The sequence below is a fragment of the Tachypleus tridentatus genome, chromosome 5 (assembly GCF_004210375.1).
Source record: "Tachypleus tridentatus isolate NWPU-2018 chromosome 5, ASM421037v1, whole genome shotgun sequence".
Classification (NCBI taxonomy): domain Eukaryota; kingdom Metazoa; phylum Arthropoda; class Merostomata; order Xiphosura; family Limulidae; genus Tachypleus; species Tachypleus tridentatus.
In genome coordinates, this window is record NC_134829.1 from 21570295 (window position 1) to 21596343 (window position 26049).

At 32.6% G+C, this 26049-nt stretch overlaps 1 protein-coding gene and 1 long non-coding RNA gene across 2 annotated transcripts in view; both read left to right on the forward strand.

Annotated features, from left to right (window-relative positions):
* The window catches only part of LOC143250682 (beta-1,4-N-acetylgalactosaminyltransferase bre-4-like), a 54800-nt gene that overhangs the window by 20738 nt on the left and 8013 nt on the right, over positions 1–26049 (forward strand). The window contains exons 2-4 of the mRNA XM_076501582.1: positions 18577–18809; positions 20851–21038; positions 25588–25710. Of these exons, the coding sequence (XP_076357697.1) occupies positions 18577–18809; positions 20851–21038; positions 25588–25710 (544 nt within the window). The remainder of the gene's footprint in view (positions 1–18576; positions 18810–20850; positions 21039–25587; positions 25711–26049) is intronic.
* Positions 3026–8482, forward strand: LOC143250683 (uncharacterized). The gene is made up of 2 exons (XR_013028303.1): positions 3026–3328; positions 8251–8482. It is a non-coding gene; the product is annotated as an uncharacterized LOC143250683 (long non-coding RNA).

A 26049-nucleotide genomic window follows, 5' to 3' on the forward strand; every position in this document is an offset into this window, starting at 1 on the left:
ACAGATTTCTTTAAGTTGGTGTAATCAAACATCTATGACTAAAAACAACAAATACCGTGCCATGCAATTTCCTCAAGTGCCTAAGTTAACATTGTACGGCTTTATTAATGGTAGTTATTCCACTGGAAATCTACGAGAGCCTATGATTGTACGAGTGCGTGTCGCTCTTCTAGTTACAAATTCACGTGGTCGAACAATGTTGTGCAGTTGATTACGTGTGTTGAAAAAACTTTCATAGACTGTAAGAGAAAAATATTCGTTCGTGTCTATGCGCTGGTAACATAAGTAGCCATGTATAAAGACGTAATTTTTGGTGTAAATCATATTTTAAAAATATTGAGCTGAAAGAAAATAAGAGAAACAATGATTGCGGTGAGAAATCAGATATCTTATTTTTATTCATGGTTTTTGTTTTAGTCGTGAAAAATATAATTCCTACTAAACACTAGTTTCTTTTTAAATTTGTAGTTTTTTTTCACATCATCCGATTTTTTTGTTAGTTAATAGTCTTGTGTTGTCTAATGTCGATTTTTATGACATGTTTTTAAACCTATATGCGAACTTTTTGTATGTTATTTCCAAATTTTATCGTAATTTAATTTTGGGCATTAAGTGTGCACTTTACAACAGATGAAGTACACTAAAGAGTAAGGACATTATTACTGGAACATGGTGCATGTGCTACATATCAGTGAGTTTCCTAGGCCACACATTGTTCAAACATAAATCAGGTTATCAGAAAACAAGTAAACAATAAAAACCTTTAAGAACAGCCAAAAGTGGACTTTCACTCATATTTGAAGTTCTCTCTTGCTTTTATCAAGACTATTAGTTCTTGAAACTGTACCTTATTTTGCACACATTAATGGATGTACAAGATAGACATTAACAATCTAACTATCAAATAAAACAGGATTGCTCGTCTTATCTAACATTTATAATAATTGTTAATTATTTTTAATTGTTAAATATAATTATACTTTTTGTCATTAAAGATACGAGTACTGCCTGACCTCTGAGTATTTTGAAAATTATGAAATGTTAATTAAACACTTTACCAAGTGCTCTCTGTTACTTGTAAAATAAAATACGCGCTTGATACTTTGAGACCTGGAGTGCGTTGTAAGAGTGACCATCAAAACCCACCTCTTTGGTCTTACAAGAGTTAGCGGTGGATTTTGTAAAAAAGCTCCATTCTCTCTTATTTTTCTCTTCAAAATTAGGGTTCGCTAGCGCAGTTGGTCTTGATTAACTTTGCGTGGTTTTCAACGAATAAATCAATTATACACTTCCTTTTTTTGTTCTGCTTAACCATAGAATAATACCGATATGGAAATTTAATTTAGAAACTTGTCCACTATTAGTGTTAAATCGTTTTGAAATTTTTAATAAACTTAAAAGGAATAAATATTTCTGAAAGTAATGGATGAAAAACTAGTTTCATTCTATTCTTTCGTTCTTTTTGTCGTTGTGTTGTCTTTTATTTTTCCATCTGTCTGTTTCTTTTTCTTTCCATCTTCCCATTTCCTTCTCATAGAACTAGCTATCATTTGCTTTTTGTCTATTAATTTGTCTGTTTCTTCTTTCATAGTTTTAACCATTATCTCTTCTTTATTATTTTAACCTATCTTTCTCTACATTAATCAATAATTTTAAGCTTGTATTTTACTTTTTTATTTGCTTTTGAAATCGTTTTAGAAGTTAAGTACAGTGTATGCATGTGAAAATCAGTAATTTTGGTTTTTGTTTTTATCAGTATATTACATTGATGTTTTAAACGATAACGAGTGCTTTGTACTATACAGTAACAACAATAAAACATTAATGAGAAATTCTAGTGTTAACGCTTATTAATAACAAACTCTCGATTGTGAACGTTCTCTTTGTTTGCAGCAACTTTCTACTTGCGCTGGATTCAACTAGTGTTTCGTAACCAGAGTATGAAATATTATAACTTTCTATGCTGTTATTGTTCAAACAAATCCTGCTAGCATAAATATAGAATGAAAAAAAAACTTTCCACTTCTACCAAACAGCATCTATCAGCCTAATAACTAATACGTTCAAGCACATGTATGAATTAAAGTGTAGAAATGATGGCTATAGTGATACAATTGTTGTAGTAGGTTTTCCACAAACTTTATGCCATATATAGTTTTAGCGGCATTGTTAGTTAGTTAGTTTTATAGAAAATCTCCGTTTAATTATTTGATGTATTTACAACAGGGGATCGAACCCCAGATTTTAACATTATAAATCCGTAAACTTAGAGCTATCTCATCTGGAGACATTGTAAAAGTAATGAACAGGCTTTTGAAAGAAGTTCCTCGCTATCGTCAGCTGTTTATCTCTTCTCGAGGAAACATTCTTTGACTCCAGAATTAAGTACTCAAAGTTCAACATTCCAAACTTAATAAATCTCTTTTCTATTGTGTACCACCGCACGTTTCACGTAACAAATCCTATTTATCAGTAGAAGGTATCCTTGTATGATAAATGACCATTTTGCATGATGTATGCGATATTTTAATGCCAGATAAGCTGACATCTGTTTTAGAAATTCTCTTCTAGATTTAAACAGAGAAAAAAGTTCATTTTGTAATAAAGAGAATATTAATTAAGTAGAGTAATTAATTACCCCTTAATTAATCGATTTAATCATCATTAATGCATTCACTAAGTAACTAGGTAATTAGAATTGCGTTCTAGCGAACACAAAGACAATAAAAGCCTAATAAAAAGAAAGAAGAAGCGAACTAGGTAGGGTAAGACATATTACGAACTAAGAAATGGAGAAGGATAGAGAAAAAATGAACTAAACCACACTGAAAGAACTGCTTAGTCAGATTGGTTATTTTACCTATTAAAACTCAACATCAGTCTAGTCAACTGCTTATATGGTTTTCTGTCTAGTGATTAAACTAATTAAACTATGAACGTGTGACGTTATGCTCCTTAGAAACGCACCTGTCTGATCCTTATCAACATTAAAAATGCCAAGCTTAATAAATCTTTCGCATGTTGAGTACCATATCACGTTGTACGTAACAAACTTTCTGTGCTAATAGTGGGCATCCTTGTGAAATAAATTCCATCGTCTCTCTGTGATAAGAAAGAGTCAAGGAAGGATATACAGAAGAATTTAACATGCTTTTCGTACTGTTTTACATTGTTGACGCAGTGTCTCTCAACCGTTTCTTACCTAAGCCTAATACTTAGTTAGCAAAGCTTTTCAAATTTTTGTACCACTTCAAACAACTTACGTGAAAACACATATCACTAGACAGTATCGTCGTTGGATAAATTACACATAGATCTTGGATGTTTGGTGAGTTTTGCTAATGATAGTTTAAGATGCAAAAATGTATTCACAATATTTCCGTGAAAAGTGTTTGTGAGGTTATTTGAGCCTATCTTCTTACTTAAATTCTATAAATAGCGTAGACATTATCCATGCAGGCCTATGTATTCAGTTGTATCCTAACGCATATTGCCTGTAGGCCTAATTCACGATATTTATTACAGTAACATTATAATTCACTCTATTAACATTTGAAATGTGCTAAATCCGAATTCTAACAGAATTGATGTTAAAGCAAAATGGTGGAAATGCATTTGGTTTAGAGAAACGAAAGTGTTCGTTATTTTGAAATTTCAGTAATTTAAAAGTCTTATTGAAATTAATAGATCGGATCAAGCGTGAAACAGTAAAACGTTGAAACGTTTGTAATATTTTATTACTTCTAACACTGTATGCAATACAGTTTTACTGTTAATTATTTAAGAATCGTTGTGTTAGATTTAAGGCTTAGTGGTAAAAATACACATTTATAGAGCTAAGTTCAGCTTGAGAAATGACTTTTTTTTTTTTACTGAAATAAAACCAGAGAAGTAAACAGCAGAAATATGATAAAAATAATGATTTTAGATAACTTTGTATTCAGTTCATCTTGTATTAAAAATAGTAGAAGATAGCACAACCATACGATCTGCAGGAAGGAAAATATTGAAAATTCAAAGGTAAAAACAAAACATCCATAGATAATTCATCCCTCCTCATATTTTAAAATTAACTTTTTATTATTTCAGTATAAGTAATTTGAGCTGAGTCTTCTGATCTTGTTTAAGGAGTTCTATTGGGAGACAAAATTATTTTAGTTTTTTCAAAACTACAAGAAAAAGATTAGACTAGAATCATTCAGAGAAAGTAGAAGAACCGGGAAAACTTGCCACAGCTAATGTTGTAGTGCAAATTGTGTTTGTGTGGGGTATTTACATAACAATTACCAATATATTTACCTGAAATTATAGCAAGTGAAGGTCAGTCTTTATATATATATATATGTGAACATGCAAAAAAAAAGCAGTTTGGACACGAATAGTAATAATGTTAATTTGAGGATAGCCCTTGTATTTCCACACCTCAAATAATTAATTATTAAGGATAATGTCAGCATGGCAAAGCTCTTTTAAACTTATCCATGTCTGCAGTCTCGTCAGAAAATAAGTTATAAAATGGTTTGTCTCAGACGCATTCTGAAAAAGAGATTCAACATGGATTAAGGTTTTATTGTGAAATATAAAAAAATGTTGTTTTATTACAATGTTTGTATAATTGGTTGTAAAACTTAGAACGCTATGTATAGGTGTTAGTGGAGGAATTCAAGATGTAATTATAGGCTACCATTGCGATGTAAAATACTATTGACAGATTGTAATAAATTTGACAAATCGAAATACAAAATAAACAGATTCTATGAAAAATAGAAAGGATGGGAATACGTTATTAGACAGAAAGCGAAAGAAGCTGTATTTGAAATGTATTTAATTCTGCAAAGTGGAAAGAAAAACTTACATAAATGTCAGACATAATTCAAATTTTTGTTTGTGAAAGTTTCGTAATTAATTAATTTTTACAGTGTATTTAAAACCCCAGTGTTTTGTTTGATTTTTCATGTTTTCTCTGATACTCAGTGTGCTACACATTATTACAATTGCCTTATTGTTGCCCAGGCTTATCATGTTTCGTTTGGTGTGATAAAGCTTTTATATCCTATCAGATTTTAGTTAAAGCAATATTTTTGTAAAAGTGACTTTTGCTTTGCAAAGATTAATGGAAACACAACCTTCGCTATAACAACTTTATTTTTTTTTCAAATGCAGATGAGTGTATTGAAATAACTAGATTGTTTTTCTTATTTCAGAAGAAACAAGAGAACGTTTTCTGTTTGAACTTAAAATAGTCTAGAAAGTCCATTAAAAATAACTGTTAAATAAAAAAAAAATTCTGTCTGTGGGTAACCGCACATTTGATGTTGTTGTGAATAGTTTCAGTGAGTTTTAGTGTGACAAGTTCTTTGAAGCATTTTGTAGGTTAGCTGGACGTATTATATGTTTAATCTTGCCTACCGAAAACAATGATTGAAGTATTTGAATCTTGCACAAAACACCATAAGGGGATTCAAAGATAACAGGGAAAAGTTAGTTTGGACAAGAAAAACATTAACGTTCTGAGTTCGGTAAACTTAGAGTTGTAAAAGATAAAGTAAAAGCTACTTGTACAGGTATTTAGTTTTGATGAGGACTGTTTCTGGAGAAATGTTTCACACAATTATTATTTGTTTCCCAAAATTCTACCAAGGAATAATTATCATTTTGATACGAAAGTAATTTATATTCGACATTAATATATTGTGTTAATAATAGTCCCTATAGTTTATTTTTCATTTTCACATCTTTTTGTTTACTTTCGCAAATCTACTACATGTAATCTTTAGGGTTTATGCAGTAAAAGCAATATTGGAAAAATGTTTGTGTGAAAAGTGACTTTCAACATTCTTCCCAAATACAGCGTATTTTCTTAAGTACCACTTTCGCTGGTCTAGAATTTGTTTTGTTTAAATTTCGCGTAAAGCTACTGGAGGGCTATCTGCGTTAGTCGTCCCTAATTTAGCAATGTAAGACTAGAAGGAAAGCAACTAGTCATCAACACCCACCGCCAATTCTTGGGCTACTCTTTTCCAACGAATAGTGGCATTGACTAACATTATAACGTCCCCACGGCTGAAGGGGCGAGAATGTTTGGTGTGACGGGGATTCTAATGTAATTATTTTTTACTGTTTGAGCACCACGGTAAATGGAATCTTACTTTCACATTAAAACATAAAAAGTAGGTATGTCTTAGATTGTGTCATACACGAACGTTTTGTGCAATAAATTTGGAGCTTATTAGGTGCAAATGAAATTTTTATATGTTAAGATTGGGTGGAAAATATATTGTACTTTAATGCTTTCTGTTGGTCCCTATAACAATTGGTAATTTATGAATGCACAAAAAATATTACTATGTTTAGTAATCATTGTTTGTTTTTTATTTAGATTTTGGGAAATCATTTTTGTATGCAATTTTTGTTAGGACTATTCCACAAAGTATCTTTGTATTTATTTCTATGTAAATTGGGTGAAATATGGACGAATAATTGACAAAACCCCTAATATTACGTGTTTTTTGTGAGCTCTGGCACTTCTAAAAAGACTTAAAATGGGCATTTTTAGTGTTTTGGGTAAATGTACCGAAAATATGATAATTTATATTTGTGCCATTTTTTAACTTCATTACTGTAAGTATGATCCTACAGTATGTCCCCAAATATACTAATGAAAGAAATAGTCATCTCACAATAAAATGGCCCGACATGGCCATGTGGGTTGAGGCGTTCGACTCCTAATACGAGGATCGCGGGTTCAAGTCCCCGTCACACCAAAGCATGCTCGCCATTTCAGCCGTTGAGGCGTTATAATGTGACGGTCAAAAAGAGTGGCCCAAGAGTTGGCTGTGGGTGGTGATGACTAGCTGCCTTCCCTCTTGTCGTAAACTGCTAAATTAGGGACGGCTAGCGCAGGTAGCCCTCGTGTAGCTTTGCGCGAACTTCAAACACACATACAATTAAAAAGATTTGTCTACTTCTAATAATAGTAATTTTTTCATAACTAATGTTCACTTACTGGCAAATAAATGAAAAATTATAAAGATTGGAAAAATAAACTATTTTTTACGTATTATTATTCATTTCTGATGAATCTCCAATTTAGGGGTTAATTAAACGTTACTATATATCAAATTCATGATATTTGCCAACAACGTTGATACACACAATTTTCTTTTTTAACATAAATATATTTTGATATACAAACAAAAAATAATCCAATTGATAATAACGGATATTACTGATGGTTATTACAAATGATGGTTTATATAGAACAGTTTTACAAACTTACAAAGAAAACTGAGTTTTATATCCGGTCTGGAACTGAATAATTTATCAAGATCCAAGTCCTCGAGAAGCAAATTAAACCTGTGTTGATACTATCACACCTCACTTATGCTCGCTAGCTTGGTTGGCTTTACACCGGTTACAAGCTGACGTTTTCAGGAAATGAAGACATTTAACGTCCTCATAAAAATACTAACGTCCAAAGTTAATTCCCTGAAGTTCAACGGTTTGTTTGTTCAAGATGGACAAACGTTCCTGGTACAACTCTGTAGTTTTCCGATAATAGGCGTTAACCACAATTATAGCTTCCGAGGCTTATAACACACTGACTGTAGCTGGCCAATAATAATATTATATCTCTCGGCTAACTGCCCTGCGAGTTTTTAGAAGTTTCAACAATATTCGAAAACTCGCCATGACACAAATGTCGTTGATTATTACTCTCAAGAATCTTCTACAAATTTCGGGAACAGACGAGACTTGCACAATATACGTCACATGCAAAAAAGAAACAAAAAACTACACTGACACAGACGTATAATGCTAAATCCGTTACAAATGTTGTTACAGATATTGAAAAGGGTTAGATTATAAATACATATATATGTGAAATAATTACCATTTTGAAATTATTAAGAAGACGCTAGTTATTCAACGTCTTCCACAATTTGTAAATAAGTAGTTTTAAAATATTACTTAGGGAGTTGTTTAGAATACTAGGACGGAACTGCCAGGTTACTGGACTTGTCTCAGATTAACCAGAATACATTTGTATACATTTTGTTACGGTGAGAGGATGATTGTGTAATTAATTATAACCTAATCATAGTGTAAAAGTTCATAGTTCTAATTACTATCATTTTGTAACAATTAATTACAGGGCGGAGGTTGGGAATCATGAAAATTTATGTATATAAGACGGTATATTTCTACTACAAGGTTATTTTAACAACTGTTTTTATGTCGAAATATTAGGGATGAATACCTTCCCACAATTGACTACAGACAACGAAAGGAAACAGGAATTGAGACGTTGTGGGTAAAAGCAGGCAATTTCTAGCCTATAATTCGATCTTCAATAGCGACTACTTTATTTGACATTTGCGTGTGGATCATGCTTGATGGATGGAAAATCTCCAACGCTTTTGGGAGCTATGATCGCAGACGTTTTTTTTACGAGCTAATAAATAATAACAAGGATTGCCAATGGACAAAAAATGTTCTTTTGTTTGACTAGAATATCAAAATTAGCAACATGGGTTTTATACTAACTTCTATCATTGTTATATAGTGATAATTTGTTCGTCTATGTACATTTTACATATAATTTATAATGTTAGCACTATGTATATATAGTACTGAATTGTAAAAAAAAAATATTGTTATATTGCTGTAGTATGTATATCGTGATTATCCTTGGTCTAACACATGTATTTCAATCAAAGTACCTGATGCTAATCATATTTATACCAATAGTCTAGCCACGTAACACCTAATTCATGTTCTCATAATGGTAATTCTTCTGGAGTTAACTGTCATTTTATGAATATCAAATTATCCTATGGAAAGCTGTGCTACTGGGAGGAGTCTATGGAAAGCAACATAATTAAGTTAAAATATTTTTATCGGACCTTCACAAAAAACTTAATTTTTAAGTAAGACTAATAGAAGTTACGATAAAGCCTACTATGAACGCTTGGTTCTGGATTAAATGTAATAATTACAAGAACAGCTACTTCTAACAAAATACATCAGGGCAAGTACGCGTTTATGTCTTATGTTCATTATATTTATGAGTTTCAAATTTAGTTACGCAATTAATTTTCCTTAATTAAATATTAGTAAGAGATTAGTAAACCCTGAATTATAAGCTCTCACACGACATAGCGAAACACGTTACACGAAATCTACACAAACAGTTTATTTTTTATTAACATGTCTCTCGTTGGTACAGCGGTATATCTATGGATTTGCAACGCTAAAATCATGGGTTCGATTCCCCTCGATGTGGCTTTGCAATAAGAAAACACACACAAACACACTTAATAAAATAACAGATTGCATAGTTGCATTGTTTTCAACTTCGTCATTTGTGAAACTGGCATATATAAAATGAAGGTGGGAAAAACAAAGAAAGACTCATGAACTCTTTCACGCGTACTTTAAGTTGTCCATTAAGCTTTCCCAGTTAACCCTCCTGTTCTTTTTAATGTAGAAAACTAGATTTTAATTTATCGGATAAAAAAATAGGGTTGTTTGGCTCACAAAAGATTTAACGGGTTCTTTAACAAATTATTTTTCAGCCTTACTAAAATAAACATTAACTTGTTTTCTTTCACCGTGTTTGACGTTAAGTGGGAAGCTAAGTAAGAGAAAACAGCTTTCGTACGAAACTCGAAAAAACCGTTATAACGAAGTCAAAAAAGTTTGAGACGTATATCTAAGGATGAGAAATTCGGAAAAGATAATGATCAAACGCTCTTGGAGCTAATTCTCTTGTAATCTGCACTAATTATTAGTGGAAAACTGAAGTAGGCTAAACAAGAAGGTTCTAAGCCATAGTAAAACTTACAGTATCGACTGGTCAAATAGATTCTGAAAAACTCATGTGTGAAAAGGAACTCACATCGTGTTTCGTGTAAAAGCAAAACGTTATCGAAGGCTTTACGACAGAATAAATAAAAAGTGTTTTCTTCAATAGAAAAAGCATGTGATTAACCGTTAGGCATTGCGCGTACAGAAGAATCTAAATAATTCAGAACAATAATACACATATATATATGAATGTGGTACTGGTCACAGGTCTTTATGTTAAAGCTTTTAAAATGAATAATTTATTGTTGATACCTTTCCTGTGATAAGCTTGTGGACTACATTAGTCCTAGTGAAGTAAGAAGGATTGATGGACACATCATTTATCGATGTTGGTGTTCTTTATGAATTCGCTTCCAGAATGTGTTTTGAAATAGAGAGAGTAGCAAGTATATCTTGTCAACAATTTGAGTAAATACCACATTTTCTTCTCTATAACAACAGAATTTTCATCCTATTCGTTTCAACTAGTTTTTATTGTTTCTAGCTAATCATACATAATTAGTTTTTATTGTTTTCAGCTCGTGATATATAATCAGCTTTTACTGTTTCAGCTAGTGATATATAATCAGTTTTTATTTTTGTATTTTATATGTACAAAACACACTTTTATCACTAATTTGTAATGTTTCAAATATATTAATGAAACAATGAGACATAAGGTTGTTCTTAAAAAAAAACAGATTTGAAAAAGAGAGTACGAGTAAAAACAAAAACAACTCGGAAATATCCAGATCGTTATCTATGAATATATTAATCTATGTTTTTTGATATCAAATCAATCAATGTGGCCTGGCATGGCCAGGTGGTTAAGGTAGTCGACTCGTAATCTGAGGGTCACGGGTTTGAAACCTTGTCACACCAAACATACTTGCCCTTTCAGCCGTGAGGGCGTTATCAGTGACGGTAAATCCTGTTATTTCTCGGTAAAAGAGTAGCCCAAGAGTTATCGGTGGATGGTGGTGACGAGGTGCCTTCCCTCTAGTCTTACACTGCTAAATTAGGTACGCCTAGTGCAGGTAGCCCTCGTGTAGCTTTCATGAAATTCAAAAAAACAAACCAAACCAATCAATCTATGCACACGTTTACACCTCAATAACCTTTAAAGCGAGGTCACAGTGTAAATAACGAGGTCACTGCCTCCATTAATTTATTTTTCTTTATCACACGTCTAGGGTACAAAATCACTAATCTGCTTGTGTGTTCCTGTGTAGACTACCTTTACACTTTTTTACTCTAGTGTCCATAGAAACTATTTTGTATAAAATTGGCATATTTCATTAAACGTCAATAAGCTGTTTTGATGAACAACCATCATGTATTTTCTCCACATACATTTAGAACATTTCGTTTTTAATGTTTAAACGCAAAGCAGACTATTGTGAAGTCATATCTGGTGCGGAGTTACGTTTCTCCTGTTTTTAGAATGAAAATTATAAATCGACACTAATTTTTGCTTTAAAAATTAGTTGTTTTTAAAAGCAAATTAACTATTATACATTAAAATGTTCATTTTCTTGATATAACTAGAAAATAATTTCAAATATCTCAAATTTAAATAAGACAAAACTACAAACACATTTATAAAATTTATGAGACTAATAACCCTAACTATTCCTTTTTTCCAAGTTAAACACTAGGAAACTCACATCTGGCTAATTAAGGATCCTTTTTTTTCTTATCTGTCGAGATGTAGTTTCTATTTTATGTGCTTGAGAGTGTCTTTATTCTATTTACGTGAAGTCATCCTCTTACTGCCAATTAAGTCACTTTCTATGCACCTAACATCGTCTATTTTTCTTACCTACTTGAAGTTATTTTTTTCTATCTAAAATGCCTTTTACTGCCTAAATTTCATTTATTTTCAAAATATTCACGGCATCTTCTATCCTATTTCGATTCAGATCCCAATATAAAGACTTCAACTTCAAACAAACTACGTCCGGCATGGCCAGGTGAGTTAAGGCGTTCAACTCGTAATCTGAGGGTCGCAGGTTCGAATTCCCGTCTCACCAAACATGCGCGCACTTTCATCCGTGGGGGTGATATAATGTTACGGTCAATCCCACTATTCGTTGGTAAAAAGAGTAGCCCAAGAGTTTGCGGTGGGTAGTGATAACTAGCTGCCTTCCATCTAGTCTTACACTGCTAAATTAGGGATGACTAGTGCAGATAGCCCTCATGTAGCTTTGCGCGAAATTTCAAAACAAAAAAACTATTGGCAAAACTAATTTTAATTTAACTTTTTATGTAGTTTCCTTCTCACTATATATGTTTGTCATCAAGGTTTCTCGAAAACAGCTAAATGTATGTGGACAAAAGTTGGTATACATTTAGAGTATGACCAAACTTAAGAATGATTCTTTTATGGAGAGCTGAAGTCACAATTGTTCATGAAAAAAATGAACCGACTTATAGCATTTTTGCTCTATAAAAATGACTGAATTTTAATAAAATTTGGTGGACATATGCGTAATGTCATTCTTCATTTCGCAGGTGCTGCGAATGGTTTCTGCCCATTCAAAATATCAGGCATAAGGTTACGTTTTATTATCTTTAGAAACCCGAAAATGATCGACATTTCGTTGTGGAGATATGCGTTGTATTGGTTGCCCCTCCAATTAACTTTTGTTATTACTTTAATAATCCGCTGAATTTGGAATCCATTTTGAATATGTGGTAACATTTAAATTCAAAGGTTAATTAAACCAGAAGATTTCGTGAGTTTCATTTGAAATGTCCTCTCCCCACTTCCACAAGCTCAGTTGTAAATTTGAAGACCAACAACTCTCAAAACCAAGCTCTAATATAATTTGGAGGCAGAACATATATAGCCTATTGCGTATCTTTGCGCTTAACGACAAGAAAGCAAAAAGAAATTCATTTGAATTCCATGAACTTAGGTCATTGATTTGTTTTTGAATTTCGCGCAAAGCTACACGAAGGCTATGCGCGCTAGCCGTTCTTCATTTAGCAGTATATGACTAGAGGGAAGGCAGTTAATCATCACCACCCACCGCCCACTCTTTTACCAATGAATAGTGGAATTGACCGTAACATTATAATTCCCCCCACGGCTGAAAGGGCGAGCATGTTTGGTGTAACGTGGATTCGAATGTTATTGGTTCTTACAGCATTTTTTGTCAAATATAATAGTTTTGAAACTGGGAAAAAAAATAAATCTATTAAGATGTTAATGAATTAAGACACTGTGTATTCATTACCATGTTATAATACAACGTATTTATTTTACAATTTTATAATGCCCCCGCTAGTACAGCGGTAAGTCTACGGATTTACAACGCTTAAGTCAGGGGTTCGATTCCCCTCAGTAGGCTCATCAGATAGCCTGATGTGGCTTTGCTATAAGAAAACACACAATGTTATAATACAACTTATTCATTTTGCTGCCTCGGCCAACTTGATCGTCTTTCTTTCGGTTATATTTTTTAATCTTTCACAAAACGGAAAAAAAATATAATAATAATTTGTAACTGAAAGTATTTCTAACTATAGTGGTTCGGAAATCATAAAACAGACTCGTGCAAATGATTAACTCAATTCTACTGAATTATCCTGATATTTGATTTGTTTGGAATTAAGCACGAAGCTGCACAATAGGCTATCTGTGCCCTGCCCACCAAGGGTATCGAAACCCAGTTTCTAGCGGTGTCAGTCCGCAGACATACTGCTATGCCAGTGGGGGACCCAAATAATACAACTTTTGTATTCCCTTACATTTAAAGGTCTTTTTTGTATGTATTAAGGTAATAAAGGTTCTTGTACATGTATCATTATATTAATGAAGAAGGCGCGAAAGAATTATTTTAACACAGATGACGAAGCAGAAATATTGGGAATAATGTGATTAAAGCTTGGTCCTCTTTGATTACGTCATACCTGTGAACGACATGCTTTTGCCACGCTAGTCTTTTTCTCTGCAGTTCTAAATGACACTATTCAATACATATTGCAATGAAATCATTCGTCCAACATGGACAATTTATAAATCAACTTAAACTGTACGTGAGCTTTCAATACTGGCTCTCTGGTAAGTAATCGTTTTAGGTCAGATAACAAATGTCTTACATCTATATGAAATCTCTTACCAGATGCCCTAATACTCATAAACACACACACACACAATGTACACTGTATCCTGATCATCGATCCAACTGGTTCTGCTGGTATTAACACATCATATAAGAAATCCCGAGAAAGAAGTTCACTGAAACAAAGCTGGTTCACTTCATGAATCAGTTATAATGATATCTTAAAACACTGAAACAAAGCTGGTTCACTTCATGAATCAGTTATAATGATATCTTAAAACATTGAAACAAAGCTGGTTCACTTCATGAATCAGTTATAATGATATCTTAAAACATTGAAACAAAGCTGGTTCACTTCATGAATCAGTTATGATGATATCTTAAAACACTGAAACAAAGCTGGTTCACTTCATGAATCAGTTATAATGATATCTTAAAACATTGAAACAAAGCTGGTTCACTTCATGAATCAGTTATAATGATATTTTAAAACAATATATGTTATTGAAAGTTTTGTCCAAGAAGTCTTGATGTCAAAAATGAACATGACGAGATTTTACGGATATGTGTATTTTTATCTAATTCTGAGATGTAGTCTTACCAAATGGCACAAATTGGTGGCAGTTGAACACGTTTAGAATATCGTAAACCAGAAACGTGTTTCGTGAAAAGCACGTGTTAAAATACAGCTCACTTCAGGGTAATTTCTTCAAGCCTGTCGATGTAAGAAATTTTATACTAGTAACGTCATACGCGTGTAGTTTCTTTTTTAACCTGTTCGTTCGCGTGTATCATTCGAGTTGGGCTATTGTTTGTTTGTTTGTTTTGAATTTAGCGCAAAGCTACTCAAGGGGTATCTGCGCTAGCCGTCCCTAATTTAGGGGTGTAAGACTAGAGGGAAGGTAGCTATTATCACCACCCACCGCCAACTCTTGGGCTACTCTTTTACCAACGAATAGTGGGATTAACCGTCACATTATAACGCCCCCACGGCTGAAAGGGCGAGCATGTTTGGTGCGACCGGGATTCGAACCCGCAACCCTCGGATTACGAGTCGAACGCCTTAACCCACCTGGTCATGCTGGGTCTGGCGAGTTGGACTATAAAATAAAAAAAAAAACTGTTTTAGGCGTTAGTTGTTTTTTGTTGTTGTGTAAAAGTTATACGTGTACTGGCTTAAGCTATAAGAAAAAGAATTGTAAGTACAATGTTTGTGTTATTCCTATGATAAAAGTGTAATGTGTGGTAAGTACTTGAAGGTGGAACATTATACATCCTGAAAACACATTTGAGAGTAAGGAGTTGTTTCCACTAGCTTAAATGTGCTATTTTATTTGGACAGTTAGTTAAAAACAAAGATGTTTGTAAGGATTAGAACAAATTATAGGCTAGAGGGAGGACTGATAGTCAACTTCAACAGCCGTCAACTCTTTCGCTACTCTAATTTAATAGTGTGATTGGGGTTGACCGACACGATTAAAATGGTGGACATGTTCGGTTGCGGAATTCAGACCCAAGCTCGCAGGTTACACCCACATCACCGGGTTATGACAGTCCCAAAGCTAGAATGAGAGTCTACAAACATTAAAATCTAAAGCTCATTCTTGACCAGAAATACGTTAGAAATGAAAAGGTTGTAAGTAACAGAATGTAGATTTAACTGATATAATAGTAAAATAATCTAGATGATGTCATGCATGCCAAATATTTTGTTCTTTTATTTGGAGTTGGGGTAACTAAAGTTGGAAGATGTGAATCGGACTATAGAATAAGTTAGTCTCAGTGGCGTCATAGAGAGAGAAACTTTCTTTGAATGCATTTGTAATGAGGTAGTAATGAATAACTCTGATACGTAGCTTTCATCCATGTTGGCCCGGCATGCCCAAGCGCGTTAAGGCGTGCGACTCGTAATCTGAGGGTCGCGGATTCGCATCCGCGTCGCGCCAAATATGCTCCCCTCCCAGCCGTGGGGGCGTTATAATGTGACGGTAAATCCCACTATTCGTTGGTAAAAGAGTAGCCCAAGAATTGGCGGTGGGTGGTAATGACTAGCTGCCTTCCCTCTAGTCTTACACTGCTAAATTAGGGACGGCTAGCACAGATAGCCCTCGAGTAGCTTTGTGCAAAATTCAAAAACAAACAAACAATTCATCCATGTTAAAAAGTAAGTTTGTTTGATGACGTCTTGAAGAAGGAACATGGCTTCAAAAATGTTTTAAAATAACGTACTTATCTTCAGTATTGTGTAAGTTCTCGAAGATCTGAAGTCATGTTAATCGCATCAAAGAGAAATCACACAAAAAAACTGACTTCGTTATTTCTCTATAGATCATTTCTAATTTGATGTTAAAAGCCTTATTAAATGATGTTTATGTTTTCGAGTAAAGGTTTATTAAAGGTTTACACCTGTGAAAGTATCTTTAACATCTTTGTTTAGCCGTTGCTTCAACTGGTGTAGTCCCAGATTTATATCTAAAGTAATTTACGTTTCATCGCTATAACTTATACAATGTGTGTTTTACGTTTCTTCGCTATAACTTATACAGTGTGTGTTTTACGTTTCTTTGCTATAACTTATACATTGTGTGTTTTACGTTTCTTTGCTATAACTTATACATTGTGTGTTTTACGTTTCTTCGCTATAACTTATATAGTGTGTGTTTTGCGTTTCTTCGCTATAACTTATACATTGTGTGTTTTACGTTTCTTCGCTATAACTTATACAGTATGTGTTTTACGTTTCTTCGCTATAACTTATACAGTATGTGTTTTACGTTTCTTCGCTATAACTTATATAGTGTGTGTTTTACGTTTCTTCCCTATAACTTATACAGTGTGTGTTTTACGTTTCTTCGCTATAACTTATACAGTGTGTGTTTTCGGTACATCAGAAAATTACTTTTGTTGATAAGGAACTAGTAAAAACACGATATATGACAAGAAAGAATTATTATGAAAATTGTCTTTCATGGTTTTGGCAATTGATTACGACAACAGGAAACAGATACGCTGAACTCACGTTCTCTTAATGCATTAAATTTTCTTTATATGTATTCAACAATGAAGTCGACGGAAACGGTTTTCTTTCAAGTATCATAATTCGTTTTTGTATCGTGTTTTTTTTTTTTAGAATATCATATGTGGCATCATCATTATTATCTCATAAATTTTATACGATTGTAAAATAATGAATTTCTGAAAGCATTATGGACAAGAATATTCCTTTAGGTATTCAAATGTCAAAGCTATAATGTTACAAAATATGTAATATGTATCAGAATTTGGGGTGTGGAGATTTCTGATCGCAGGATTTAAATAGGAGTTTGGTTTTATCTCCCTTTTGTTTTCAGTACAAGATTCTCCTGTTCGAAACGTTATGTGCAACTGAAAATGTAATTTGCTTTCGTATCGGGTTCAATATAAATTGTGTATTGCTAAATATCTGTTTTTTTATTTTTATTACTTTCTCAAAGGCTCCCTTTTGGAGTCACCTGTTTTAACCACTCACGTCATTGTACAGTTGTATGTTGTCTGTTAGTCAATCAATCAGCAGACGCGAAAGCGACGTCAATAAAGGTCGCATAGCGTTGCATTTTGTACTGTCGTGACGTCAATAAATGTTCACACGTCATGAATTACGACAAGAATTATGCCCTCTATAGACTATAACGTAACCGTTCTGTAAAGCTGCATAAATTTGTTTTGAAGAACATCAGCTATAAATAAACATGAAAAGGAGATTATATATGTATATACAAATATAGATTTAAACAATGTCTCATCATAAACACATAGATTAAGTCCTTCTGTAATTATTTTATTTCGTGTTATAATCAACATATGATTCGTAAAATGAAATTAAATATACGTGACGCAACGTTTGAAAGGAATGCGCATAAGTTTATTACAGTACTTTAAGTTATAAAGAATAATTTTCAATTTCAGCTTACTAAAGTATAATCCGCTATGTTTTACTACGGCGTCATATACTTAGCCAGCTTTAAATTTCAAAACTAAGCATATAGCGTATTTCGTAAGCAAAATATATTGCGATTTTCTATCATGATTTAAAGCCATTTGACTTGTATTCTTTTAAACTTTGCACTGATGATAGGTTGAAGAATAAAATTACAATGACAGGGGTGTTTCTTGTGCTTTAAGAACCGCTACAAGTATATCAAAATAATTACAATAACATTTTCTTTTTGCAAATTTACGGAACAGTAGTTTCTAGTAACACGCTTTCTACCATCGTCTTCTTTCTAAAAAAAATGTCTAAGCTTTGAACTCTAACACTATTCAGTAAAAGGCTCAATATACTATAGAATCGAACGTGTAAAACAGGGAGGAAGCTTCCTATACTTAGTGTTAGTTTCAAGTCCTAGTCAGAAAGAAAGAATGCATCATTCTTTGGATTAGACATGTTGTTTCTGTTTCTTATATTTTACTGTATCTTAGATGTGAATGCGTACAAAGTTATACGTAGTGCAGAATGTTCAAATTATTCGTTTCTAGTATGAATAGTTCTATGAGTGTTTACACATGAAAATCGTTCTATTCTTAACACTCTGTCTTTATGTTGTCTGTTGAAAATGCCACGTATTGTTCAGTGACAAGAAAACTGTAGTCAGTTTCTTTTTGTTCTTGTTTTTCACAGTTGGAGGGATGAATATAACGCTTACTGTTCCAGAGAAAAAAGACATTCTCAAGGTTGTTAGTCAACTTCAACCAGGTGGTGCTTGGAGTCCATCTTCTTGCAAATCACGACACCGTGTAGCTATAATCATTCCTTTTCGAGATAGACATGAACATTTGATGATTTTGCTCTATCATCTACACCCTCTTCTTCAGCGACAACAACTAGATTACAAAATTTATGTTGTTGAACAAGTTAGTACTCGTAAATTACACACGACACTAAGTTGTAAATAAAACAAATACATTTTCATTGAATGAATTAGTGTTTGATAGTTGTACATGCTACTAGGTTATTACTATATTAAATAAACTATGTTACTAAACAAGTGAGTATTTGATAGTTGTACATGCTAGTAAGTTATATCAGCTAACAGATTTAATAGAACACATTACGGAATTAGTGCATGTTTGATAGCTGTACATGCTACTAGGTTACAGCATTTACTATACTAAATAAATCACGTTACAGAACAAATTAATATTTGACAGATATACGTGTTACTAGATTATATTTATTTCTAAAATTTGTGTATAATTTTCGTACTCTTTTATGTATTATATTTTTAATAATAAACCAATTTCTTAATATTCCTATACAAATTTTTAGTAAGGTTTATTTTAAGTTTTAAGTTAGAGAAGTGTCAATAAGTATTCTTGTGGTTTTGGCAAAAAAGTATAACAAATATTTATCTTTTTTAAAATCTCCTACGTTAGTGGTATGTATATATATATATATGCGTGTGTATAAAAATGCGTACACACCACAACAAGGATTACACAAAGTTAAAACTGCTTTAATACCAGGCTTTCGTACTATTAACTTCTGGTGTATGCTATATACTATGAAATAATTTATTGTTTCGAATTAACATTTATATGAAGGTCGGGTCAGGATGAAAATATTTGATGTAAGTTTAATAAGTTAATTTCTTGAAATATAAATAGTAGGGCATTTTCTTTGTTGTTATTGTTATGCAAATGTTTGGAATTGCTTCTTCAAGTTTATTTATTATTCAGGACGTGAAATAATGTAGTAACTATATCACTTAAAATCTCTTTATTATTGTTATGTCTGATTGTGTTTTACAGCTAGCAGCTACGTGTTGAATCTGCATATTAAACGAATATTTGTTATATTAAGCTTTAGTTTCTAAAAAAAAGAATAAAAAGATAAATCAAGAAGCTAGGCCAAATTGATGGAGAAACATCAGATCAAATATTGAAGCGTCTGAGGTCGTTCAGAGGATGTTTGTGAATTAAGTTTGCTATTTTGCTTTCAGATTTATGGATACGATAGAAATATTGTAGTTATTTTATACATATATTTATATATATAATAGCATTCTTCAAGTTCATTTTAATAAATATGTGCTCTCCTGCACTCACTTCATTGAAAATTTTCAGAACAGTAGCTTTATGTTTGAGTCAAATACATAACACTGAATAATAGTTACGTAAAGCTAAATAGTTGAAGATTTTAATGGGACGTGAGGAATAAGAGGTTTTGGGAAGACTAGAAAAGTAAGAATGAAAAACTGTAATTATAGAATAAAAAATATTATCGTTGTAATACGTTGTTATACGAGAAGCGTGGAAGTAGACGTCTTGAAGAACGTTATCCATTAATTTAAATATTTTACTATGTTACTTATCTAGGTATAATTAGAGGTACGGATAATACACAATATTTTTCCAACTCGTATGTTAATTTTTCATTCCATTACGATAGTGTAACGCTCAGTGTTTGTTTAGGCTAGTCCAGAAGAGTTGTGTGTTTTAGTTGCCTCTAGTTTTGAACTGCTGTATCACAGAGAGGTCAGTTAACAACAGTACTCTAATCGAACAGTAGAATTCGTTATAAGTAATTCTATTTTGATCGTTTTGCTTATATATATTTATATATATAACCTGTTTTTGAGATTGATAATCCGATACTGTACCAACATAATAATGTGTTGTTTTTTCTTTTTTCATAAAAATATTTTATTATATACAAATAGATACAGGTTAAGAATATAGAATTGGTTTTTGAAATCAGTACTATTATGTGTTTATTCTAGAATCATGTTTTACATGAATAACTATATTTGTGACATTTGCCGTTACTTACTAACACATTACTCAAATATTCATAGGTGTATACGTATTTTCTTGGTGTTTAAAATTAAGTATCTTTGTACGGAGACTTTACTGGAGTTCTTTTATGAATCTCAAAACTATTTTGGTCTTGTAGTACGGGAACGACACCTTCAATAAAGGTGTTCTAATGAACGCAGGAGTTCGAGAATCACTGAACGAAAGAACCTATGACTGCTATGTTTTCCATGACGTAGACATGATTCCAGAGGACGACCGGAACATGTACTCATGTCCTCAGCTTCCACGACATTTGTCTGTTGCTGTTGATAAATTTAATTATACGTAAGTTCACAGTTAGTAAGTGCATGGTTTACTGATCACATGATTTCAATGCTTAAGCATTCCGGGTTTAAAAGGGGTTACAATTTTTTTCTTCTAGTTCTGACTTAACCTATTCGTTTATTTTAATGTCATACTAATAATTAAACCTACAGTGTGGCCCGGCATGGCCAAGCGTGTTAAAGCGTTCGACCCGTAATCTGAGGGTCGCGATTTCGAATCCCGGTCGCACCAAACATGCTCGCCCTTTCAGCCGTGGAGGCGTTATAATGTGACGGTCAATCCCACTATTCGTTGGTAAAAGAGTAGCCCAAGAGTTAGCGGTAGGTGGTGATGACTAGCTGCCTTCTCTCTAGTCTTACACTGCTAAATTAGGAACGGCTAGCGCAGATAACCCTCGAGTAGCTTTGCGCGAAATTCAAAAACAAACAGTGTCATCAAAACGACAAATAAAATCACAAGAGTTAATGGAAAAAATATTCTCAACTACAAATATAACAATAAACATATGCTACCGAAATTATAAATGAATGATACTTTATTAAAAGGTAGAAATTGTTTTTCTGTCCATTGAAGTTACTAATAAAACAAGTTCTTTGAAACTTAAAAAAAACACTATTAGTTAACACTCAGTGAAATTATACACATAACACTATTTTTTTACAAACTACCAATACTGATAACGGAACTTTATCTTTTCGTAGACACTATTCACAAAACACTTTTTTTTTACTGGTTTTTACTGGTCACAAAACACTACGCCGCCACAGTTCGTTGGAACAATTCACAAGACACTATTTGTTTTTTCACAATTCGTCAAAACTATTCACAAAACATTTTTCTTTTATTCTTCGTCGAAACTCAACAAAATTATTCTATGTATTGTTGGAACTAATCATCAGACACAGTTATTTCGTATATTATTGAAATTGTTCACTAAACACTATCATTTCATAGTTCGTAGAAATTCTAATGTTCACGAAACTTTTGTCTTTCGCACTTCGTCAAAATTCTTAACAAACGATTGTTCTTTCACAGCTTGTTTAAACTGATCACAAAACTCTATTCTTTCAAAGATCGTTAAAACTGTTAATAAAATGTTATATTTTCTTAGATTGTTTAAATTGTCATAACACACTATTGTTTTTGATAAAGTAGAAAGTGTTAACTTTTCACATCTAATTGAACCACATAAGAAAGACTATTCTACCACAGATCGTTGATACTGTCTTTAATACAAAGATGAACCAGAGGCAATAGATTGAAAACCGATTACGAAATACTTGCAATTTGCCCATGTATTACCAACATCTCAGGTTTACTTGTAAAACCATAATAAAATACCAGCAATTAACCCACGTATTACCAACATATCAGGTTTAAATGTAAAACCATAATAAGATACCTGCAATTAACACACGTATTACCAACATCTCAGGTCTAAATGTAAAACAATAATAAGATACCTGCAATTAACCCATGTATTACCAACATCTCAGGTTTAAATGTAAAACAAAAAAAAAACCTGAAATTAACCCACGTATTACCAACATCTCAGGTCTAAATGTAAAACAATAATAAGATACCTGCAATTAACCCATGTGTTATCAACGTATCAGGTTTAAATGTAAAACCATAATAAGATACCTGCAATTAGCCTATATATTACCATCGTCTCAGGTTTAGGTGTATAATAATAATATATTGTTGGTGGATATTTAAATAGCTCATAAAATTCTTGGTTATGTTTTCATTTTGATATCATATTTGACATAAAAAAATAGAGGTATTTGGTCTCTCGCAACCCAAAGTACTAAAATTTATAAACATTCAAAATATACCTTTAAGATCATTTTTCAAAGATGGTGCTTTACGAACAACAGTTCAGGGGGTGGACAACTTTACTGATATTAATTGCTTTTTTTTAATAAACACATTTTCCCTAAAGTTTTAGGTTAGCTACTAGTAAAGAGCATTTTCAGTAGGTTAATGAAAGGATTTTACGAACACTTGCTACCTTTAGTCATGGTGTTCAGCTTTCCTTCTAGTTTTTGAACGCAAATGTTGATAATCCTGTTATGTTTCGCTAAGATTATTAGGAACTGACATCATCAAATAACATTTGTTTTTGCATACAGCTAGGACCATAAATTACTGTTTCTAAAGTCTCGGTTATTAACTGTGTTCTTGAACTTGAAGTAACGGTTTTGTTATACAAATTCGCTTTTATAATGACTTGCTCATACATTTTAATGATTTTGAGTTAGAAAGTTTTAAACATAATATTGTCACCATGGTAACTAAAGGAACTTTGTAACGGTAGTTCTTGTTCCTTAAGAGTCTAAGAAATAAAATTACAAATGAATGAATTTCATTTGGAAGTGACTACACACGGGTTAAGCAACAACTAAATAAAGTTTTTGCCCCTCAAATTAAATACTTTTTCTTTCACAATCTCATCTTATTGTTAGTGAGTTGTTGTTTTTTTTTACTCAGCAAATATATATGTAAAAACGGCTCGTTTGGGTTGAGAAAATTTTTTACGTAGAGAAGTGAACTACGTTTCGACCTTCTTCGGTCATCGTCAGGTTCACAAACATTGTGAATAATTACTTTAAAAGACAAGAAAATTTATTTAAAGTGATATTTTAGATGTATATGTTTTATTCGAAAAATCTGTTTTTCTACTAGTAAAATTTTATACACACATAGGGAGAATTGGGTTTTATTCAATTGCTATACATTACATATAGAGAATTTAGTTACACAGAAACAAATATACCTGGCAATCTCCAGCTGCAGCTTAAACAACTCTTAAACTAATGTAATCAAATAGTCAATAGCTATAATAAATCATCATGAACCATATCTACTAGCCACTAGCTATGTTTATTATCATTATAATTTATATAGTTAGCTAGTTGTATTCATAGTTGAAGAATCAAAAACTACCAAAGTATGAAAAATACGGAATTTTAAAATATGCCATCGTAAAAACTAGTAAAGAAACAAGGCTGGAGATACTGTAGACGTTGTTTACTCAAACTACAAATCCCAATTTTGACTCCACTAAATGTAATTTTAGGTAACATATTGGAGACAAAAGAGAGGTTTGTAGTTTAAGTAAATTATATCTGTGGTATCTAGAGCGTGATTACTCACTTTTTTTTACGATTTCTATTACCAATTTGAATTACCAATTATTCATCTGTCTTTTAATAATCAGTTACCTAATTAACCGTAACAATTATTGTTGTATTAAGTGATTTTATATAAACAGTATTCTGGACAATGCTGTTTGATATCCCCACATGACCTGCTTTTTGGTTTGGTTTGGTTTGGTTTGTTTTGAATTTTACGCAAAGCTACTCGAACGCTATCTGCGCTAGCCGTCCCTAATTTAGCAGTGTAAGACTAGAGGAAAGGCAGCTAGTCATCACCACCAACCGCCAACTCTTGGGCTACTCTTTCACCAACGAATTATGACGCCCCCACTGCTGGAAGGGCAAGCGTGTTTGGTGTGACGGAGATGCGAACCCTAGACCCTCGGATTCCGAGTTGAGTGCCTTAACCACCTGGCCATGCCGGGCCCACATGATCTGAAGAGCTCTGGATTGAATGATAACAAAATTATTATACACTGTCCTAATTCATTAAAATCCTTAGTAGACTAGATAAACATGCTACATTTTTAAAAACTGCAATAAACCTAATACTATTGTCTTATGACACACAACCATTTTGTTTTTTGTTTTATAAGGGCAAAGCTGCACAAAGGGCTATCATGTTGTAATTTTAGAGCTAAGCTATCAGACAACTCGAATCACCTTTTAAACAATACTATTGAAGAGGTAACTTATTATCAGTAACATGAACTATTCATAAAACACTTCTTTCACATCTCGTTGAATCTCGTAACAAAAGCACTGTTTTTTACATATCATATCGTTGAATCTCGTAACACAAGCACTGTTCTTCTGTATGTCGATACTGTTGAAGCAAGCAGAGGAAAATATGAAGAAAGTTATCTTATCTTCCAAATTGTAACATAAATAATCATTTCAGGTTACTACTTTTTAGATTATTTATTCTATTTCGTGTGTTTGATTTACAATTGGGTTTAGACTTCTTCAGGTTTTTTATGAATAATTTATTTAGTATTTTAAAATATATTAATTAATTGTGTTTCTTTCCAGCTCGTTAAACCTAAGTTTCCTATAATTTTATTACATATTTCATTTTTTTATATATGTTTTCATATTTTGCTGTTATATTTCCAATAAATGTGGAAACCGGTTACTGATACCGAAATACATAAATAATACATCTTGATAAGCAAATACAAGTTAGTTTTTATTAGAGATATGTAAGTATTTAGTTAACATCAAAAATTAAAAGAGAAACGAATGAATCATACAATGAAACATTATGTAAAATGGATCATTTACTTAACCTAGGTTCGAAAGAAGTACGAAATGTTAACTGGCTTCGTTTCATTCCCTTTGTTTTGTTATATAGTTATTTAATCTAATGTCTTTATCACCTTGCACAGTTTACCATATTCATACCTCGTGGGTGGAGTGTTTGCTTTGAAAACCAAACATTTTTTACAAGTCAACGGCTATTCTAATCTCTACTGGGGCTGGGGTGGTGAAGATGACGACATAGCACACCGGTAAGTATATTTAGTTTCAGAATTATCGGAACATTAAAGGAAGGACCTAGTTTATCACTCCGCCATCTTTTAAACTACTTCATAACGAAGAATAAGCAACTCTTGTGACATTTTAATTACAAAGCGAAATGTGTCTCGTGCTTTTCTTCTGTGTGTAATTTTTTTGTACAATAAAGCCATATCTGACCATTTGCTGAGTCCACTGAGAGGAATCGAGCCGCTGCTATTAACGGTGTATATCCGTAGATTTACAGCTGTCCCACAGACGTACTTGCTTTTCATTTGTTAAAAGTCTGTCAACGTATTTGATTTAATGTTTGATAGTCTTTGCTCATTTAG